This window comes from Elgaria multicarinata, chromosome 4 (assembly GCF_023053635.1).
Source record: "Elgaria multicarinata webbii isolate HBS135686 ecotype San Diego chromosome 4, rElgMul1.1.pri, whole genome shotgun sequence".
NCBI lineage: Eukaryota > Metazoa > Chordata > Lepidosauria > Squamata > Anguidae > Elgaria > Elgaria multicarinata.
The window spans coordinates 33692419-33707821 of record NC_086174.1 but is presented as its reverse complement, the minus strand read 5'-3'; the positions used below and the strand labels follow the sequence as shown (position 1 = coordinate 33707821).

Here is a 15403-nt window from a genome sequence, read left to right as displayed (position 1 = left end):
TGAATGTTTCCTGGCAATTTGGTGTTCCATTTTAATGGAAATGTTAGGAGAACATAATGACTGTGGTTTTGGATTTTGATACCTGCACTAAAGAAATCGGCAGAAGTGTGGAAGGCTATTTTGCTGCTATTGTTGTTGTGTTGCACAGTAGTTGCTTCACATAGGAAGGATTTTTTTAAAAAAAATAGTTACAAAAGTCTTTTAAATTTTTTAATCTCCCCCCCGCCCCATCTACGTTTGTTTATTTATAGGGCCTGTTTAGATGACATGCTAAGCCATGGTTAGGCTGCTAACCCGTTTGCAGAACATAGTTAGTGAGCATGTTTAAACTGTGGTTATGTAGCCACCATGGTTAGGAATGGTTCACACAACATGCTAAGTCATGGTTCACATGACACTCTAAACATAATGTTTGGTTCAAAATGCTTAACCAGGGTTGATCGTGTCATCTGAACAGGGTCATAATCTTAAGCTCTGGAGTCAAATGCTGGTGTGTTCCTTGTGAAAGGCAATGGAAACACATTAGCATATACTTTTCTTTTAGAAGACATTTAAAAATAATAATTTATCATTAAGAAGCAAAACTTTGTGCAAAATCCATTGCAATATTCTGAAACTCTCCTTTCTTGGTCACAATGCAATGGTAGTGGAACCTCAGGCATAGTCTGTGCGCAACATTTTGTGTCGTCTCTTATTTCTTGCGTCCGTCCCGCAACTCTCTTTTCTTGGTCACAATGCAATGGGAGCGAAACCTCAGGCATAGTTATTACTCCATGACAGAACTGCAAAGCAATAATAGATCAAAATTAAGAGAAGCCACTCATTCCTAGAACAAAGCCTGTTCCGTTGCTTAGTATAAGAATTTAGAAATGCCATTTTCCACAGGTTTAAATCACAATTGAAACTGTTTTTTGTTGTGAAATGCAAAATGCTTGTACAGTGTGCCACATTCAGTTGTGACTCGCAGGTTTTAACAGCTTCTTTCTGTAGTATACAAAGAAACAGTGGGTCACACCATTCCTGTTCCCCAGATTAGCCACTGAACATATCAGTTTAGTCATCTTAAATTCAAAATTAAGTACCACTTTAGATACCATTTCACCCAGTATCAGTAGCTGCCTCATTTTGACGTTTTTATGCTGTATTTTATAGTATTCTCAGCATTTGCCTTACTTTCTCCCCTCTTTGCATTCATATATAATGTTTTATTGTTGCAGGAATGTTCTGTTGTGGACATGAATATGTGAATATGTCAAGTACCATATGCTGCTCAGCTTCCAGTGGTGAGTCTAAAGCCCACATTAAAAAGAATGACCCGGTGCCATTAAAATGCTGCGCAACTGAACTGATTCCAAAGAGCGAGGAATGTTGTAATGGACTTGGATATAATCCTTTGAAATATGTTTGCTCTGACAGGATTTCACTTGGAATGATGATGAAGGTAATTGATAGAAAACCTCTTGGTGGTTCTGATTTGACAATGGAAAGAGAAATACATTGTTCATAACTATTTTTGTAAAATAGGAATATAAAAACTCCTGCGTGCATTATTCATTTTCACATTACATCCATATTAATACCGAATGAGTTTGCCATGATTGATGTTATTGCAGTGAATTCTAAAGGAATTAATAATGATTAGCTGCTTCTTGTGAAGTGTTGCTCAGCACTTCAGATTAGTAAAGGGCTAAAAGTTAGTATTCTAGCCGGTCTGGCATATGTGTAGCTACCTTCAGTTGTGTGTCCAGTTCTTAATTCCAGCTGGCCTTGCTTCAGAGATTCTTAAACTTTGTTGGATTATGTGGGTCACTATCCTAGCTTGTTTATTCTTTGTGGACCACGAAGTTTGTTTTGTTTTGCTAGTTCGTTTCAGCATTATGGCCGCCGCATAGGAGGCCATTTTAAAGGCTTCCAAATTAAAATACCATTTCATCTGTGCTCTGATGCAGCTGAACTAAATGTGTGGTATAGACAATTCAAAGTGCTGGTATTGACATTTAAAGCCCTAAACGGTTTGGGGCCAGGTTATCTGAAGGAACGCCTCCTCCCATATGTACCTACCCGGACCTTAAGATCATCTACAGGGGCCCTTCTCCGTGAGCCCCTGCCAAAGGAAGTGAGGCAGGTGGCTACTAGGAGGAGGGCTTTCTCCGCTGTGGCACCCCGGTTGTGGAACGAGCTCCCCAGAGAGGTCCGCCTGGCGCCTACACTGTACTCTTTTCGTCGCCAGCTGAAGACCTTTTTATTCGCTCAGTATTTTAACGCTTAATTTTAACTTAAATTTAAATTTTACTGTTTTAACTCTGTATTTTAATCTTATAATCAACTTTGCTGCGTGGTTTTATTCTGGTTGCGCTTTTTATACTGTATTTCGTAATTGTGTTTTTAACCTGTTGGATGTTTTTTGTGGTTTTAATTTTTGTGAACCGCCCAGAGAGCTTCGGCTATTGGGCGGTATAAAAATGTAATAAATAAATAAATAAATAAAATAGACGAAATGGAGGGAAGTGTTGCTAGGTGCTGGGTAGGCACTGCTAGTTAAGAACATTATCTGCGTTAGCAATTGAGTCACTACAATTCAAATTCTCCTTATCAGTGGTATCTCTATTTTTCATTTGGTCTTGGGGACATAGTGAAAGGGCAGAACCACAGCACTGCCTAGCTAGAAAATTGATGGGGGCGGGGGGAAACACCCTCCACATAGGCTGATATTAGAAATGGGCAGTAGAATTACTATGGCTAGCTTCTCACTCACCATCAGAACACCCTATACTAAAATTTGGGGGAGTCATTCAGAAGTGTCAGTATTTGGGGAAAATACATGTGCCTCCCATCCATGTCTTGTGGGACGGACGCAAGAAATAAGAGACGACACAAGTGCTGGAGTTAAACTGGGCCACATTTATTCAAGATCTGCAAAGGGTTCCCATCGGGCATCCAGCCAGGCCTGCATCAGGCCTTACTAAGCGACGGGGCGAGCTTTCCAGGACCAGCGGGTGGCGCTCCGTATCGCCTCCCTGCTGTCCATCCCCTACGTGGGGTGGGAGACCTTCCCTTGTCACCCCCAACCCATGCCACCCCAGGCTCAAGGTGGATGAGAGAGGTTGGCCTCAAAGGTGGTCCTTATCCCCCAGCCTGGCCACAAGGCTCAACACTGAGAGCCCTCAGGAGTCACCTATCACTGTAACAGTGCCTTGGAAGCTCGCCATTATATTCCCTCTGGATGCCCTTCCCTACCTGCCATAAAATAAGTGACCAAATTAAATCGCAGCCAAATTGACCTAGTTATACTCCCCCGCTGCCTTACAGTATGGAGTAGGCGAAACAACTCACGTCCAATTCAGAACGTGAGCAAAAAATTCCTACTCGGCCCCCTAATGGCGACCAATATTTCACACTGTCTACAGGGAGGGAGCAGCTGAAGCAAGAGGGCTTGGAGGGGTGAGCCGCCTGCTTTTAAAACCTCAAAACCCCTCCCAGACCCAGTGGCGCGAAATCCTGCCCATGCAGGATAGCCACGTCTCCTCCTTGCTCCTCCCACAAATCCCTCCCCATGCCCAGGCTTTGCCGGGCATGGTAGAATGGGCCTTCTCTCCAGTCACACTGTGGAAGAGGAGGGATTGGAAGAGTCTTCAACTTGCAAAAACTAAGGATTCAGATTGTAGTGGGGGTGGATTGCATGGGGGAGCACTTTTATCATATTCTGAGAGCAGTTTACAAAAAGAAGAATACACTTAAAATTAAACAAAGACATCAAAATACACTCAAAACCATGAAATTATAAAAGCATAATAAAAAAAAAATCCTAGCAGGATTAAATTTATATCTAAAAAAGGTGTATGGTGCCAAAAATTACAATAAGATAGGAAACTGAGTAGCATGAAAAGTCATATAATTGGGTGCCCTTGAATGTGTGTAAGTGAAAGCTGGATGTACATGTTAGATTGTATAATTTTTAAAGAGGCTTAAAGGTTTTGGAACCATTGTTATTGTTATAGCTAAAAGAAGAATGCAAAGCTAGCACTCTGTGCCCTCTATCCATGGAAGCGACAGCATACTGTGGGCGATGTGACTTTGACAAACATACTCATATATGTGCTTGGATCAAGAGCTCCTCGGGTAATGCAGAGAAGAAGGAAAATGATGGCATATGTCCAACTTTGGAGGAGAAGGTCTACACAGGAGGCCCAACTCAATATTCCTTCACAGGTAAAAGAATATGAGATATCTCATCTCATTGGTTTGTAAGTTTAGAATGTAAATTCCATTAGGTTTAATGAGTTCTTTTAATTATAACATGAACTATTTGTATTTAGAGATCTTTTTGAACTAAGTAAATCTTTGGTGATAAATTGATATTAAAACACAACATAAGAATATTAGAAGAGTTGAACCAAGGACCATCCAACATCTTGTTTCCAGCAATGTAGCTATCCAGATGCTTCTGGGAAACCCAATGTAGAACATGACAGCATCAGCCATCCCTTGCTGTTTCTCTCTCTCTTTAGTGGTCATCATCTGATCTTTCGGGCACAATTTCTGTAAATTAATTATGCACTTTGTTAAATATTATTTCTTTTTGTTTTTCCTGAATCTTCTGTCAATCAGTTTCACTGGATAACTTCAAGTTCTATTACTAATAAGAACATAAGAAGAGCAATGCTGGTTGTGTGCTATTTCTAGTATTTGAGGCAGTAAGCCTGTGTGCACCAGTTGCTGGGGAAAATGGGTAGGAGGGTGCTGTTGCACCACGTCCTACTTGTTCATCCCTGGTTGATGGCTGTGTGAACAGAGTGTGTGAACAGAGTGCTGGACTAGATGGACCCTTGGTCTGATCCGGCATGGCACTTTTTATGTTCTTATGTTCTTAATGGGGAACAGACTAAGGGTCCATCTAGTCCATCACTCTTCACACAGTGGCGAACCGTCGGCCAGAGACCCACAAGCAGGACATGGTGAAACAGCACCCTCCCATTCATGTTCCCCAGCAGCTGGTGTACTTAGGTTTACTGCCTCTGATACTTGATGTAGCACACGGACATCAGGACTAGTAGCCATTGGTGGCCATCACTACATCATGTGGTAGTAGTTTAACTATGCACTGTGTGAAGAAGTACTTCATTTTATCTGTTCTGAATCTCCTCCCATCAGCTTCATGGGGTTCTAATATTATGGGAGAGGGAGGAAAATGTCTCTATGCCATGTATAATGTTGTATACCTCAACTAGGTCTCCTCTTAGCCTTCTTTATTCCAAGCTAAACCCAGCTGTTGTAACCTTCCCTCACAGGGAAGATGTTCCATCCCATTGATCATTTTGGTTTCTCTTTTCTGCACTTTTTACAGCTCTACAATATCATTTTTGGGGTGTGGTGACCAGAACTGTACGGAACCAAAATAACTGTGGTAGCACCATAGATTTGTACAAAGGCAGTATGATGCTGGCAGTTTAATTCTCAATTCCTTTTCTTATAATGCCTAACATGGAGTTTGCCTTCTTTATAGTGGCAATTCACTGGGTAGACTTTTTCATAGAGATGTCCACCACAACCCCAAGATCTCTTTCTTGGTCGTTAACTGCCAGCTCAGCTCCCATCATGTTATAATTGAAGTTGGGATTTTTTGTCCCAACATGCAACACTTTACACTTACTTACATTGATCTACTGCATCTGCCATTTGGATGCCCACTCTCCCAGCTTGGAGCTCCTCACAATCTCTTTTTGTTTAACCACCTTAAATAATTAGATGTCATTTATTCTTACTCTCTGCTTTCTGTTCTTTAACCAGTTATTCTCCTCTTATTCCATGACTGCTACGTTTGTTCATGAGTCCTTGGTAAGGGACTTTATCAAAAGGCTTTTGAAAGTCCAAGTAAACAATGTCCACTGGATCATCCTTGACAACATGTTTATTAACATTCTCAATGAACTTTAAAAGATTTGTCAGACAGGACTTACCTTTGTGGACGGTGTGTTGACTATTTTTCAGAAGGACTTGTCCTTCTATATGTTTGCTAATTTTGTCTTTAGTACTGCTTTCAACCAATTTGCCTGGAACAGACATTAAACTAACCAGCCTATAATTTCCTGGATCCCTCCTGGATCCCTTTTTTAAAAAATGGTGTTACATTGGCCATCTTCCAGTCCTCTGGTATAGATACTGAGCTTAGAGACATGTTGCATATTTTTGTTAGAAGATCAGCAATTTTGTATTTGAGTTCTTTGAGAAGTCTAGGATGGATAACATCCAGGTCTGGTGATTTATTTGATTTTAATTTGTTAATAAAGTTGGGAACTTCATCTTTTGTCACCGCAATTTGCCTCAGTTCTTCAGACTCTCTTCCTGAAGACATCAGTTCAGGCAGAGGCATCTGTCCCGTATCTTCTGCAGTGAACACCGATGCGAAGATTTCATTCAGCTCCTCTGCAATTTCCCTGTCCTCCTTTTGTACTCTCTAAACTCCATTATCATCCAGCCGCCCAACTGCTTCCCTAGCTGGTTTCCTGCTTCTAATAAATTTAAAGAATACTTTATTGTTGGCCTTGATATTGTTATCCATACTCTTTTCAGAATACTTTTTGGCATTTCTTCCTGTCTGCTGGCCTTTGTGCAAGCATGTGCTCCCTTTTATTTTCCTCACTTGGGCAAGACTTCCATTTTTTGAAGGAAGCCTCTTTTCTATAATAACTTCCTTGACACTGCTAGTTAACCATGCAATTAATACGCGAGATGGAGGAATTTTCTCTCTCTATTGTTATTTATTTAATTCATTTCTTAGCTGCCTTTCAAGGCCATAGCCTTCCCAAGGCAGCTTACTGCATAAATCCATCCACTTTCTTCACCCCATGTAAATATCAGTGGTGTAGTGGGAAATTTGAAAGAGCAGGGCCTCATCATAACAGTCTCTGTAGCCATGCCCCAAGGAGAGGCCAAAAACACATGCAGGTTTGTTGATACATATCAACAAATCAGTTCTAGCAGTTTCCATCTCACCAGGAGCAGTTCTTCCCTAAATTTGTTTTCTTTCTTTCTTTCTTTCTTTCTTTCTTTCTTTCTTTCTTTCTTTCTTATCCCATCTTTCCCTCCAAGGAGCACAAGGCAGCATCCTCACAACAACCCTGTGAGGTAGGCTAGGCTGAAAGTCAGTGACTGGCCCAAAGTTGTCCAGCAAGTTTCAAGGCTGATTGATGGCCGGGGGGAGGGGGGTGCCTAGAACCCAGGTTTCCTAAGTCCCAGTCTAACAACCTAACCATCCCACTACACTGGCTTTAATCCAACGCAGATCTAAATTGCCTATTTCATACTAAGTATTCCAGATGACATCAGCATCCCTGCTAATTAAAAAGTGCCATCACTGAGGCCCCGTGAGCTTGGGCTCTGCTATATGACTGTACATAATTATGTCTCCACGTAGTCACCTTTTTTTCAAAACTTTATAGCACAAAATCATGGGTAAAAAAATGAAACAAAGCTAAAAGTGTTATGTATGTTCCATGTCAAGCCTCGAGGGGCCTTAGCAACAAAGCAACTGGGTTGAGCTTACTGGTGATAAAGAGTATGTATATATAAAGTAAAATCTAATATTATAATTGTTCATCTATGTAGTTTAAAAATAAAAATAAAATCATCTAGGGGGCTTCTGCTGTGTCTGTGTATATCAATGTGGAACAAAGCAAGCAGTTAAGCAAACAGAATGTCTGACTAATGAAGAAGTTCCTGCAATGCTGGGTCCAAGAGTTATTGATGGGATGCACAGTCATAACAAAAGGAGACTGGTTTGTCTATCCCCAAAGAGAATTTGATATACTATAAAATGAATTACTAGGATTAATACACATTCAGGTTTACTGTAGTTTCTTGTCAAATTTTCTCTCCTTAGATCTGAACCTAGAACCTCATGTCACATATGAATACAGGGTAGCTGCATGGAACAAATTTGGAAAAGGTTTAAGTGAAATTGGCAGAGCTACCACGAAACAAGATGTGCCTGAAGGTATAAGTCCACCCCAGTGGACCAAAGTGGATAATCGGGAAGACATAATATTTCTAAGCTGGAAGGAGCCTCATCAATCGAATGGTACTTTTATAAAAGCATATTAAAAGATCTGGTCTTCAGATTTTCTGCTTGTCTGACAAACAGGATCTGCTATAAAATAACAATATTTTGTTCAAATGCAGCAGCCTAATATCTGTCTCCCTCCCAAAAGTACACACATGATTCCAGTGTAATTTTTATATATGTCTTCTATTAGTTTCCAAACATCCCTCTATTCAGAAGAGTTAGGCTGACCTGGTGAAGAATAATCCTTGATAACTTCACTCATCTAGGGATGAACTGGTGCACTGCTTTTTTTGTTTTGTCAGTTGTTTATTCCAGATTAAAATGATACATGTTTCTACAGCAACTAAAGATGCTGTTCATAATCATCATATATTTACACCAGAAAAATATGTTTGATATATAATATTTGGTTCATATTTTTAGGTTTGGTCTGCTGAAGCATCTCAGCATATTATTCTCTAGAAACATCTCCCTGATTGGCCCTTGTTCAGATTAATGGGATTTTCATACTGGTCTCATTTGAATGTCATGCTAAACAATGGATATTGTTACATGAATGAGCCTCAGGCTCATGTGTTTCCCCACTCCTCTCTTCTCTGACAGAGCTGTGAGGAAGGAACTGGAGGCTTTTGCTTCTGTTTAACCAAAGTATAGCACTAAGACCAAAACATGCCAGCTTCATAAATCACAGTCACAAAACACAGTTAAGACTAACCACAGGTTACCCAGATTGAAAGATAACACTAAACTGTGGTTAATTAAAAATGGAAGCGAAAACTTTGAACTCCTCATGGTCATGCCAGAGGAGCAGAAGGGAGAGGATAGCTCATGAGCCTGGGCTCATTCATATTATGGCAAACTGTAGCTTAGTGTTACATCCAAACAAGCCCAAACTTTCATTAATTTCAGTGAGGTTATATGACTTTCCTTCTCCCTTCCCCAATTTATTACTATCCCTGCTAGCATGTTGGTAATAATCATGACTCTTACAGAATCCATTGTAACACTCCCTAAAAATAGTTTAGCCTGTGAATTCTTGGTATATCTTTAATCCAAAGAGATTGTTTTCCCCCTCTTTATGGCAAGGCATCATAATTCATTACATTCTTCTCCGAAATGGGATTGAGCGTTTCAGAGGAAAGGAACTGAGCTTCACAGACACCGGTGGTATTGAACCATATCAGGAATATTCATATCAGTTGCGTGCTTGCACAGTTGCTGGTTGTGCAGATAGCAGCAAGGTGAGTAAATTCTGCACAATATCAGTGACAGCTGTGGAGGTATCTCATAACAATGTCTTTCCTATCTTCAGCACAGTGCAGCAGCCATTCAGTACAGTGTTGGAACACATGGAAGCATTCCCATGTTGGCTAGATACATGGGCCTCATCTACACCAAGCAGGATATTGCACGATGAAAGCAGTATGAAAGCGATATATAAAAGGCAGGAGCCACACCAAGCAGGATATAGTGGTATGAAAGCGGTATATGGTATGTGTCAATGAGCCCCAATAGTTGTCAGTGCACTTCAATACCGCTATAAAGCAGTAGTGTGGCTTCTGCCTTTTATATACTGCTTTCATAGTGCAATATCCTGCTTGGTGTAGATGAGGCCATGGGTGAGTCTCCTGAGAAACTTTCACTTTCTTCCCACCCTGTGCTGGGGGTCCAGTTGCCTAGCCAGTATCAGAATGTTTCCATATCTTCTGGCATTCTGCTGAAAAGACTACTGTGTAATATTGGAAAATGGGAAGCATCCCATTACTAACATAACAGATACATGCTTCCTTCCTGTGCAATGAACAAATAGTGTCCATCTTTATGGGCATCCCTGAAGCCTAAACAAAAGTGGAGCAATCCACAGCCTACAAACAAGGGTATGAAGTTAGGAGATCCATTTGTCTCAGCCCTAATTAAAATCCAACAATAACTTTATAAATGCATCCTGTTTGCTCCATGGCAATCTCATTCAGTAAAACAGAGTTTGGCAATTGCCCAGGAGACTTCCAAATGCTTCACACCCTTCCTGGGCAGTTGTGTAACAAAGGTCCTCCAAATGGGGATCCCAGTTACCATACTTGATTCTTCTTTCTAGCTTGAGTAAAGGCATACGTCCAGCCGCTAGGGCTCAGATTCTGGCCTGGCCCCCAAGGCATTTTCTGAGAAATATCAATATTTTAATACCCTTATCCAGACCTGCCTTCTTCCCACACTCAGTAGTGTGCACATAATAGGTCAAAAATAGCTATACTTCTGGTTCACATGATGGTCCTGTAGGTAAACAGACGGTGTTGTTGCATCCATACAGGTAATGTTACTACTCTATGATACACTGCATCTGAACCCCTCCATCTAATTTTAAACTTTCTTTTCCCCTTCCCCCCCATCATGCAAAGTGGTGGGAGGGCACTTTGCAGGGGAGAAGCAGCAATCCCTCGTCCATGGTATTATCCAATAGCCCAGCTTTTTTTCTAGTTGACCCAGAAAACATAGGTCTGCAGATCCTTGTGGATAAGCAAATACACACATGCCGTAATTTCAGAAATAGTAAGAAACACTCTAGCATAAGGCTTGGATAGCTTTGTCCATCTTGTGCCATCAGAGGCAGTAAGCCTACATAAACCAGTTGCTGGGAAACGAGCGGGAGGGTGCTGTTGCACCCATGTCCTGTTTGTGGATTCCTGGTCAATAGCTGGTTGGCCACCTGTGTGAGCAAAGTGCTGGACTAGATGGACCCTTGGTCTGATCCAGCAGGGCTCTTCTTATGTTCTTAACTATTGCATCTCAGATCCAACAATGCAGGAATTATTCTTTTAGCTACAGAGTTCAGCTGTGTTTAGTGCTTTCAATGAGTTCACATCTTTGGTGCTAACAGACAAAACAAAAATTCAGTAAAGCATCCTGAGCCTGCCTGGTCTGTCTCCAGCATTGTTGATGCCCGTGTGATGTCTTATTGCTCAGCTCTGATTGGCAAAATCTCTGGAATCTTTCAACTGCACTTCAAAGATCAGATACTACTGGGTTTTGGGAGGGGAGTACATCACAGTGACACTCTGGTTACCCGTATCCTTTCTAACACAGCAGCCGATGTACGAGCAGCTTTCTGTCAGCCTGGGAACTACCCACAATCCCTTCTGTTGGCACACCTGACTAAGGGCAAGGGTAGCAGTGGCATCAGAGTTTATGCCCATGTTTACTGGTGATAAAACCCATATGAAATCAGGCTGTTAAAATGCAAAGACACTGATTAACCATATGGAAACAAGTTATCAAGCATTCTCTGGCAAGACAGCCTGCCATCCAGATTTTCCTTTCGCCTAGCGCTATGCACTGAAAACAAAACATTGTGAATCTGCTTTGATAAATTGTACACCTAGACTCATACGTGAACATATTCAAGGTCAGATTTTGCTGTGGGGCGAAAAATAAACCAAGGGGAGAAAAGTAACTAGTTCTACAGGGCTGTGGTAATGATATGCCAGAGCAAACAACAACATTTTAAACTAGAAGTGACATTCTCATTGATCAAGGTATCTCGTGTACTATTACAATAAATTGCTGTCTAATTCATGTGTGTTCAGGTAGTTGCAGTCACTGTCCAAGGAGTCCCAGAGAGTGTTCAGCCACCAACAGTTACAGCTTTGAGCGCAATGGCTTTGCATTTGAGTTGGATGGCACCAAGGAAACCAAACGGTATAATCAGAGAATACCAGATCAGTCAAATTGGGAAAGGACTTATACATACTGACACAGCAGGCAAGATGCAGCATACAGTAACAGGTAAGGGCAGGAAGCTCTTCAATAGCATGATGTCATTGTCTAATTTAGCAGACAGTCCTCCTATGTTAGTGTTTTAACGGATGCAATCCCAAGTACATTTACCAGGAAGCAAATCTTTCTCCCCAGCCATTTTCATCTATGTTGTATTTCTCCTTGCAGGGAATTGTGGTGTGTGTGTGTCTATATAGGTAAGCATTTAAAAACCTGATCTTCCAACTTGCAATTTAAAGTGGTGAAGTCCATTCTTTCTCTCACAACATTCCCCATGACATTCTCCTGCATTTGTAGACCAGCCTATACTCGAAATAGAGTGCAATTGATAACAACATTTACATTTGGGCCACAATCTCCGTTGTAGTGGTAAAGTCAACATACGTTTTGGCATGATGAACAGGGTTGGCTTTTGTATTTACTATTACTATTACTACTACCTACAGTTTTGTTGTTTTAGTGGTTTCAAATTATGTTGATTGTTTTATTAATAAGCTGTCTTGGATGAATTTTGACTGAAAGGCAAGGAATAAATATATAAAATAAATAATAAACTATTATGCTGTGAGTGGAAGGTTTCCAGGATGGGACTAAAGCATTGGTATTTTTTCTGAAGGTATCATGGGGCCCATATCATGAAAATGGAGAGGTCCATTTTTCCAGTACAACTTTCAGTGTGCTAGATAGAAAATATTTATTATGCCATACCTCAGACCAAACTCAGATATGCATACGCTTTGATGATGATGCCATTCGTTTCTTCTCCTTTTTTATATCCCATTGACTTCACATCTGCACAAATAGCTGGGTACAAGATTCTATCCATCATGTCTACATTGAAGAATATCTAAGGATTTCAGCCCCGTGGCTTTTCTAACCCTCCAGCTTTCTTAATGCTGTTATAGAAAAACAGACACTAAGTTGCAATGTCTGTCATTAACATTTGTATTCAAGAACTTGACAGTCACTTTGATGAGTGCATGCCTTTAACTGTATTGTATCTTCCCTTAGAAAGTCGTTGACAATTTTCAAAATTTAGTCTAGGCAACCCACAATGTGTGGCTTGTGTCATAGCACAAATGCTTGGAACAGAATAATATTTCCCTCTTTCTCTAAATTAAATTATCTTCCTATTACTACTACCACTACTACTACATTTGCAATGAGCTTCTATTGACATTGCAATGCTATCTAGCATAGGAAGAAATGTATTATTCAGTTTTAAGTGATACCATTAAAATGTAAGAAACCCTTGCTGTTTCAACCCACATGTCCATTTAGTCCAGCATCCATTTCCCAGGGAGCTGTTTTTGGGAAGCTTAAAAGCAAAGCACAAAAGGCAACAACATTCCCTTGCTGTTTGCCTTGCTAATCCAAGAGTAGGATTTCCTTTTGTCCCAAAGTAGAACTTATGTGTTTTTTGCTGTGTCAAAGCCATTGCCCATGAATATTTATCACTCTCTGTGGTTTTAGTTAAAACAACCCCTCTCTTTCAATGTCATTTTTGGTGCGTCTCAAAAAGTCTCCCTTGCTGTCCAAGGCAATGCTGCCTTTCCATCCCAAGGTGTAAGAGTCCTTTTTCAATGTGGTAATATACTACTCCCTAAATTCATGATGTGCACTAAAACAACGGTACTTATTTCACATATCTCAAATGTTTGAACTAACCATCCTTTCAGGTCCCCGCAGGCCTGTGTTTTGATTTTCTCATCTTCTTAAAAAAAACCTCTGCTGTTCCCAGAGCAACAGTTGAACGTTAATGAAGCTGTAGCATTAGCGTTCCCTGAGACTTTGAATCCAAGGGCCTTACAAATTGCGGATGAGGAGGCTTGCACCTTGCCACTGCACCATTGTCTCGCCGCTTATTTTTAATTACATCAAAGCTTTAGAAACATGATCCCATAAATGCTTTGTGGGAATAGCGGTGAATGTGCTCGTCATGTGAAATCCATAAATTGCTTATAATCCTCTCAAGATGTTAAAAAAAGCATTAAGTAATTGAAGACAGGAAGTCCTCAGTTAATTATTTAGAGGTGTTATCAATGCTTTAAGTAAACTGAAGCATTTTCTGCTATCGCGCTGAGTTGAATGCCACTGGGATCGAGGGGCACCAGCCATCATCTTCTCATATTCTCTAATGCAAACAGCATATGGCAGCTTGTCAATAAAAGACCTTTTTATATCATTTATTAGTGAACACTTCCAGTACTCTGTACAGAACAATTTGGATGACAGTTATGGCATTGTTTCACTTTGTGTTACTACTCCTTTACAAATGGTCTGCTAATGCAGTGGGGGATGGGAGGGGGAGGCTAAAATAATTAGGGGCCATTGTATTAAAAGAAAGCTAAGACTGCCCTCTTCAGCAGCAACCGCAAGAACCAAAATTCATTTTCTGAAGTTGATTTTTGCTTCTTCGATGCTTATGGAATACTGGAGTTATATGGCAAGATTTTTGTGGGTGATTTTATTTTGTTACAGACAGAGGTTCTTTGGCATACACTTCACTGAACACACTGTGTGTATTGTGCAGAATATTTTTTAGACTAAAATGGGTGGAGAATTTCACAAATATTTACATTTCCAAGGGTAGCCGTGCTAGTTGTGAAAAACCTCCAAGGATTTCTGTAGCACCCTAAGAAACCTTGCCCAGGAAAGGAATATTTGCCACCAGCCTAGAGTTACTAAGATTTTCTGATTCCAGGGAGAGTTTTTTTCAGGAGTGGTCTCACTGCTACCTCTTTCAGGTGGCTCAGGAGTACTCCCTCTTGCAAGAAGTTGATCACCTCCCTAGTTCAGCCAGCTGTCCCTTCTCTGCCTGTTTTTATGATCCAAGAGTTGCAAGGAATCTGTCCAAGCACCTTGTCAATGTTCTTGAGCTGTACCAACTGAAACTCATTCAAGAAAACTAGACAAAGCTGTGCTCTGGGTACCTCACCTAATTCACCTACTGTAACACTGGAGTCTACCTCCATACAGAAGATATTTTATCTTGGAAGTGCCTAGCAAGTGTATTGCAGCAGGCCTAAGATGGTTCCACAGTGTTCTTAAGATCAGCATGCAATAAGCTCTGGATGACCCTGAAAAGCTCTGCTGGGTGGCACATAGGAGATTTAATAGAAGCAGAAAAAACTGCCCCTGAATATACATAACCATAGGCACACACCAGTGTTCAGTTGCATCCACTAGGATTTTTTTCTCCATCATCATCAAGTGAAGAAGCTGACCTTCCACATATATGTGGCTATGTAAATAAGCAGTGGTTAAAGTGTTGGACTATGACCGAGGAGACCCATGTTCCAAGCCCCAGGAAACTGAGTAGCTGATTTGGAGACATTACATTTCTGTTTCACAGCTTAACCTACCTTACAAGGTTACTGTGAAGATAAACGGGAGAGGGGGGCCATGCAGGATGCCTGAAGCAGGATGAAGTGACTTGCTTCAGAGAACCCCAAGTGCTGGCCCTGAAACGGGGCAGGGTGTGTGTGTGCCATTTGGTCTCTATTATCTTGAGGTCCTTGGAGGGACAACAGGATAAAAATGTACAAACAAATAAATAGATGTACGCCA

At 40.9% G+C, this 15403-nt stretch overlaps 1 protein-coding gene across 1 annotated transcript in view; it reads left to right on the top strand.

Moving 5' to 3' along the window:
* Positions 1 to 15403, top strand: part of USH2A (usherin) — a 594633-nt gene that overhangs the window by 454986 nt on the left and 124244 nt on the right. Inside the window, exons 51-55 of the mRNA XM_063125387.1 lie at positions 1218 to 1441; positions 3999 to 4209; positions 7880 to 8077; positions 9149 to 9303; positions 11644 to 11842. Of these exons, the coding sequence (XP_062981457.1) occupies positions 1218 to 1441; positions 3999 to 4209; positions 7880 to 8077; positions 9149 to 9303; positions 11644 to 11842 (987 nt within the window). The remainder of the gene's footprint in view (positions 1 to 1217; positions 1442 to 3998; positions 4210 to 7879; positions 8078 to 9148; positions 9304 to 11643; positions 11843 to 15403) is intronic.